General features: G+C 57.6%; 1 protein-coding gene across 1 annotated transcript; it reads left to right on the top strand.

Annotated features, from left to right (window-relative positions):
* The first annotated feature begins 1,191 nt into the window (after nt 1-1,191).
* Nucleotides 1,192-6,676, top strand: SOX9 (SRY-box transcription factor 9). The gene is made up of 3 exons (XM_079796756.1): nt 1,192-2,004; nt 2,971-3,224; nt 3,772-6,676. Exons 1-3 carry the CDS (start codon nt 1,574-1,576, stop codon nt 4,626-4,628), a joined length of 1,542 nt encoding a protein of 513 aa, XP_079652882.1. The 5' UTR covers nt 1,192-1,573; the 3' UTR covers nt 4,629-6,676.
* Nucleotides 6,677-6,974: the final 298 nt, after the last annotated feature.

The raw sequence follows: 6,974 nt of genomic DNA, 5'->3' as shown, positions 1-6,974 counted from the left end.
ACAAAAGATGGTGCTCAAATCACACTGGAAATACACCAGACACCCCCACCCCTCCACAGGACTCCCTACTGTCTGCAAAGTGGGGTCCCCAGGCGCTCCCCCCTCCAGGTGACTGTGAAGGAGGGTGAAAGCCGGCAGGCAGCGCGACCCGCCGAGTGGCCTGTTTCGCCCGCAGCGGGTCCCATTCGTTTAGCCTTTTACACACCGAGCGACTGGCCTCCGCCTCGCGGCCCGGGGCGGCCGCACTCGCCCAGTTCGGTCATCGCCAGTTTGCACACTCTTTCCAGGCAACTCGGCTGGCGTTTGGACTCGGCCGGGAGGTGGAGAGCAGACCATCAGAGCAGCTGCCCTGTCCCTGAGGCGCTTTGGCGGGGTAGGGGCTTGGAGGAGGGGAGGCTGGGGGGCTGGAGAAGGAATTGTCGGAGTTCAAGGTCGGCGCGGACTGAGTACGGCGCTGCGAGCGAGCGAGCGAGCGCGGGGCTACACAGCCGCCTGCTTCGCGGCGAGTTAGCTTTGGGTTTCATTGATTCCCTTTGCAAAAGCGCAGCCGAATCCCGACCAGCCTCGCCAGCCCCAGCGAACCAGAGCATGTTCGCCTATTTACAGGGATTATTACAGAGGAACAGCGGGCGCTGAGTCACCAAAACATTTGTTGCAAAAGGCCATCCCGAAGGACTTTCGGCACAGGCTCCGGGCGCGTCCGCCGGGCTGCGCAGGATGGAGGGACTGCCTCTCCGATACTGTGAACTCCGGCTCCGTCCCCGGGACCGCGGAGAAAGCTCGGAGAAGACATGCTTTGGGGATGGGGGTAGGTCCTAGGCTAGACATGCGCGCGCGCGCGCGCGCACACACACACACACACACACACACACGCAAACATACACGGAGATTCGCGCAGAGACGCACCAAAATTCTGACATTGCGAGAGAGTACGGCAAACTTACACACTTGGATGTCCCGGGTCCCCCGCCTTTCCAGCAGCACCCCCCCACACACACCCCCTTAACCGCCGGGCCCGCGGCAGCCCTCCCCGCCCAGCTCCTCCCCGCCCCTCTCGTCACCCAGCCCAGCGCCACAATCCTCCCCCCCCCCCCCGCCAATCCGATCCAATCAGCTGCCTGCCAGCCCTGGATTGGCTGGACGTCTCTAAGGTGAGGGGGGAGTATTTATTAAAGAGCAGCCGGGCTGGAAGTCGGAGAGCGGAGAGCGGAGCTTGAAATTGACTGGGAACTTCAGTGGCGCCACGACTTGCCAGTTTCACCCCAGGAACTTTTCTTTGCAGGAGGAGAGGGAAAGGGGTGCCATCGCCCCCGCTTTTAGCTCTTTCTTCCCCTCCTCCTCCTCCTCCTCTCCAGTTCGCCTTCCCCCACTTGAAGCGGGCAGCTGCGGGCTGGCCACCCCGCGCCTCCCCAAGTGCTCGCCGCTGCCGCCGCTGAGTGACGCGCCAGGCTCCCCGGGAGCCGCTCGCTCCGCGTCCGGGCAGCCGAGGGGAGAGGAGCCCGCGCCTCGAGCCCCCGAGCCGCCGCGGCTTCTCGCCTTTCCCGGCCACCCGCCCCCTCCCCCGGGCCTGCGCATGAATCTCCTGGACCCCTTCATGAAGATGACCGAAGAGCAGGAGAAGGGCCTGTCCGGCGCCCCCAGCCCCACCATGTCCGAGGACTCGGCGGGCTCGCCCTGCCCTTCGGGCTCCGGCTCCGATACCGAAAACACGCGGCCCCAGGAGAACACGTTCCCCAAGGGCGAGCCGGACCTGAAGAAGGAGAGCGAGGAGGACAAGTTCCCCGTGTGCATCCGCGAGGCCGTCAGCCAGGTGCTCAAGGGCTACGACTGGACGCTGGTGCCCATGCCCGTGCGCGTCAACGGCTCCAGCAAGAACAAGCCGCACGTCAAGCGGCCCATGAACGCCTTCATGGTGTGGGCGCAGGCGGCGCGCAGGAAGCTGGCCGACCAGTACCCGCACCTGCACAACGCCGAGCTCAGCAAGACGCTGGGCAAGCTCTGGAGGTAGGGCGGCGGCCGGGTGGGCTCCGCGGCGGCGGTGGGGGGGGGTGCGCTGGCCAAGACCCCCGCTCAGTGCCCCGCCTCCCGCAGCGGGCGGGGTGGGGCCGGAGGGGGGTGGGGACGTGGTGTAACTTGGCTCGGAGTTTGACAAAGTTCTTGGATGGCTCCAGGGAAGGGAGGTGGGGGGGGGGGGGAGGGAGGGATGGACGGCCAGCGGGTGGGAGAAGGCTAGTAGGACGCACGCACGGGGGGAGGGGCCAGCCTGATGCACTGCAATCCCAAATGGGTGCTGGAGTGGGAAGGGAAGTTTGCTTCTCTCTCCCAGGAACTGCGGGCTTTCGCGCTTTCGTGTAGCTCTGCACTCACGGAGTTGGGATGGAGGGCTGGGAGAGAAACCGAGGCTAGAGGACACCCCCCCCCCCCGTAGCCGGAAGGGGGCGGAGGAGGGAGGCTACTGGAAATAGGTGGGAGCAGTGTTGGGGCGGGGGGGGGGGTGGACAGGAGGGGCTCCTTGCAAATTGAGTGGGATTTTTGGAAAGTGTTTGAAGGGAGTAGGAGGAGGGTGGGGTGGGGTGGGGTGGGGTGGGGTGGGGTGGGGTGGGGTGGGGTGGGGTGGGAGAGGGAGAACTCCAGTAGCAGAGGCATTAAGAACCGGGCAGCGCAGAGCTATTTCCATCTGCAGGGTTTCCAAAATAGAAGAGAAGGGGAGAGGGCGGGGCGCGGAGTGACCGCTCACGTCCCACTAAAAGAATGGGGGAGATTTTTTTTTTTTACTTTTTTGTTGTTGTTTAAGAAAAGTTATGAGCCGTGGCAGTGGCTGGAAGGCAGGGGGAGGGAGACGGGGTTGTGCGCAAAAGCAGCATCGGGGAGGTCGGGGGTCACCTCCCGCGCCCGCCGCCTTGACAGCGCCGCAGATTTCACAGACCCCCCCCCCCCTCTTTTTCTCCGCGCCCCCTTTCGCGCACGCAGGCTGCTGAACGAGAGCGAGAAGCGGCCCTTCGTGGAGGAGGCGGAGCGGCTGCGCGTGCAGCACAAGAAGGACCACCCGGACTACAAGTACCAGCCGCGGCGCAGGAAGTCGGTGAAGAACGGCCAGGCGGAGGCCGAGGAGGCGGCCGAGCAGACGCACATCTCCCCCAACGCCATCTTCAAGGCGCTGCAGGCCGACTCGCCGCACTCCTCCTCGGGCATGAGCGAGGTGCACTCCCCCGGCGAGCACTCCGGTGAGTCCCCCGGGGGAGGGCCCCCTGAGCCCGGCCACGACCCGCCTGGCGCACCCCCAGGCCTCCACCTAATAGGCGCCGCTTAGGGACTTTGCGCCACCCGGGAGAGGGAACCACCATCCCCCACCCCGAGCCCCTCCCCTCCCTGCCCAGGGTCCCAGGAAGCCCCTAAACACACACACACACACACACACACACACACACACACACACACGTCCTGCGTCCTAGCCGATTGATTTTTATTGCACGAGGTAAATGCCTTCACAGCTTTACGGGACGTCACCCTTCTTTGCTTTGCTCCCCCACCGCAAACACACACAGGACTCCCACAAGTAGCCATTTGGTGGAGGGTCCTCAGGTGCCCCGGATGCAAAGAGATGGCCCAGTGTGTGCTGGCAGGTTAATTACTGAGGGTCACATCTCCAGGGCCCTTGCGGATGCGGGGGCCTTGGACCCTTTATCAGGGAGGGAGGGAGGGTTCCTAAGACCAGGGCCTTTGCACACCCCTTGCTGATCTTCCTGCGCTTTTCTCTTTTATTGCCTGCAGGGCAATCCCAGGGCCCACCGACGCCACCGACCACCCCCAAAACCGACGTGCAGCCGGGCAAGGCTGACCTGAAGCGAGAGGGGCGCCCCCTGCCCGAGGGGGGCCGACAGCCCCCCATCGACTTCCGCGACGTGGACATCGGCGAGCTGAGCAGCGACGTCATCTCCAACATCGAGACCTTCGACGTCAATGAGTTTGACCAGTACCTGCCCCCCAACGGCCACCCGGGGGTGCCGGCCACGCACGGCCAGGTCACCTACACGGGCAGCTACGGCATCAGCAGCACCGCGGCGGCCACCCCCGCGGGCGCGGGCCACGTGTGGATGTCCAAGCAGCCGGCGCCGCCGCCCCCGCAGCAGCCCCCGCAGGCCCCGCAGGCCCCGCCGGCGCCCCCGCAGCAGCCGCCGCCGCCGCCGCCCGCGCCCCCGCAGCAGCCGCCCGCGCCCCCGCAGCCGCAGGCGCACACGCTGACCCCGCTGAGCGGCGAGGCGGGCCAGGCGCAGCGCACGCACATCAAGACGGAGCAGCTGAGCCCCAGCCACTACAGCGAGCAGCAGCAGCACTCGCCGGCGCAGCAGATCGCCTACAGCCCCTTCAGCCTCCCGCACTACAGCCCCTCCTACCCGCCCATCACCCGCTCGCAGTACGACTACACCGACCACCAGAACTCCGGCTCCTACTACAGCCACGCGGCCGGCCAGGGCTCCGGCCTCTACTCCACCTTCACCTACATGAACCCGGCGCAGCGGCCCATGTACACCCCCATCGCCGACACCTCCGGGGTCCCCTCCATCCCGCAGACCCACAGCCCCCAGCACTGGGAACAGCCCGTCTACACACAGCTCACCAGACCCTGAGGACACCCGAGACCGAGGGTGATGGATGATTGGCGTGACGTTCCTCCCCAGAACCGGAGAAAGAAAAGAAAACCAACCCACCGCGATTTCTGTTCATCTGGACATTATTATTTTTTTCTTCTTTCTTCTTCTTCTTCTCATTCCACAAAGACATTGTTTAAGCTAAAAGGCAACTCGGACCCAGATTCCAAGGCAGAAACATTCGCTCTCCAAAAACGCATGCCCACCTGGCTGGAGGCAGGCAGTGGCCAGGCCACGGGGGCCTTCGAGGGGGGCCCGCGGCGTCTCCGCAGGAGGCCGGACTGGGTAGCCGTCTTTGCAGCGAGCTCGAGGAGGATGGAGGCCCATGGGACCGTGTTGGCTCCATCTCTCGGCCTGTTTGGACTTTGTAATTATTTTTTAGCAGTTAATTAAAGAAGAAAGTCCTCTGTGAGGAATATTCTCTATTTTAAATATTTTTAGTATGTACTGTGTATGATTCATTACCATTTTGAGGGGATTTATACATATTTTTAGACTTAAAAAAAAATTAAATGCTCTTATTTTTCCAACAGCTAAACTACTTAGTTTGAACAGCGTGCCCTAGCTTTTCTCGCAACCAGAGTATTTTTGTACAGATTTGCTTTCTCTTACAAAAAAAGAAAAAAAGAAAAAAAAGTGTTGTTGTATTAACATTTAAAAAACCCCCACAGGTTTGTGTTATGAGTTGGGGGGGGGGGGGGTGTTAGCTTTGCTTAATGCCTCAGGCTTTCTGATTGGAGGAGGAGCTAGCTGCCTTAGACAAATAAAGGCCTTATTTTGCAAGTATGGACCTACACACGTTAGTCTAGAGAAGCATATGGTAAGCGTTATCACATACATATTTTTTAAACGAGAGAGGAAAACACACACACCTTGAGCCTTAAAAACATGCTGCTGACAGATACTTGCGCTCTCTTTTAGTGCATCTATTTCCTCCTGCGTTTGCCTGTTCACGGAAATCTTAAGTGAGAAGCAAAAGGCAAGGAGAGGAAATGTGATTTGGGGATGTTTCAGCAGCCAGTCAGTGCCTCCCCCCCCGCCCCCCAGCACCCTGCCCCTGGTTGCCTAGCCCCATGCGGGACACAGATGCCGGCCTCCTCCCACAGTCACCTGTGCCTCTCCGAACACCAGCAGTTAACCTTCAAGACATCCCACGTGCTCAAACTATTTATTTTGTGAGGAGAGGTTTTCATTAAAAAAAAAGAAAAGCATCCTTTTTTTTTTTTTTTAAATTTACCTTTAAAATAGGCTGTTGGAGCCTTCCTCAAAGGGTATGGTCATCTTGTTAAATTATGTTCTTAACTGTAACCAGTTGGTTGTTTTGTTTTTTTTTTATTTATCTCTTTAATCCTTTTTTTTGTATTATTAAAAGCAAGTTTCTTTGGATTCCTTGTCCTAGATTTGTATAAATATACCTTTTTGTCCGTCCTTTTATTTTTTTTTCTTTGTTGTTTTTTGTTGAAAAAAACTGGAAACTTGTTTCTCTTTTTTCTTTTTCTTTTTTTTTTTTGTACAAATGAGAGGTTTCAAATGTAGTGTATCACTGAGTCCTTTGCAGTGTTTTCTGCCACAGATCCTCGGGCCGCCTACACGGTGTGCGTGTGGTGTGACACGGGACAGTGTCGTCCTATTCCTCTGCATGTTCTCTTGGAGAGAGGGAGGAAAGGAGGAGGGGCGAGCCCGCTGACAGACCTTAATTCTTAATTATTTCTGTGGCTGGAGCGTTTGAGGATTGCTTTTTAAAAAAGACAGCAAACTTTTTTTTTATTTAAAAAAAGATATATTAACAGTTTTAGAAGTCAGTAGAGTAAAATCTTAAAGCACTCTTATAATATGGCATCTTTCCATTTCTGTATAAAAGCAGATCTTTTTTTTTAAAAAAAAAATATTTCTGTAACTTAAAAAACCTGGCATTTAAATCATATTTTGTCTTTAGGTTAAGGTTTGGTTCGTGTTTGTGTTTTGTTTGTTTCCTTGTCCCCCTCCCCATACACCCCGAAACTTTTGTTCTCTCTGTGAAACTTATCTTTTCTCTCCTCTTTTTTTTTTTGTATATTATTGTTTACAATAAATATACATTGCAATAAAAAGAACGCTGCCCTGTGGACTTACCCCTTTCTCTTGGGAAAAGGATGGTTTGAAGAACGTGGCCACAGAAGAGATAGTTGCCTGTGAGGTTTGGGTTTTTAAGTGCGCTCTTGGCAATCCTAAAACGGGCCCTGGGAAGACTGTGCCCTCAAACGTGGACACACACAGATCTTGTCAAGTGCCACCCCATTAGGGCACCAAGAGAATCACGTGTCAGTAGTTGCCCACGCAGGCAAG

Source organism: Cnephaeus nilssonii (genome assembly GCF_951640355.1).
Source record: "Cnephaeus nilssonii genome assembly, chromosome: 19".
Lineage (NCBI taxonomy): Eukaryota > Metazoa > Chordata > Mammalia > Chiroptera > Vespertilionidae > Cnephaeus > Cnephaeus nilssonii.
This window is presented reverse-complemented; position numbering and strand designations above follow the sequence as displayed.

Excerpts from the sequence above, each read along its gene's own strand:
- SOX9 (XM_079796756.1), top strand. The coding sequence starts at position 1,574 with ATGAATCTCCTGGACCCCTTCATGAAGATGACCGAAGAGCAGGAGAAG. Across the intron at positions 2,005-2,970 it reads ACGCTGGGCAAGCTCTGGAG|GCTGCTGAACGAGAGCGAGA; the intron begins GTAGGGCGGCGG and ends TCGCGCACGCAG. Across the intron at positions 3,225-3,771 it reads CTCCCCCGGCGAGCACTCCG|GGCAATCCCAGGGCCCACCG; the intron begins GTGAGTCCCCCG and ends TATTGCCTGCAG.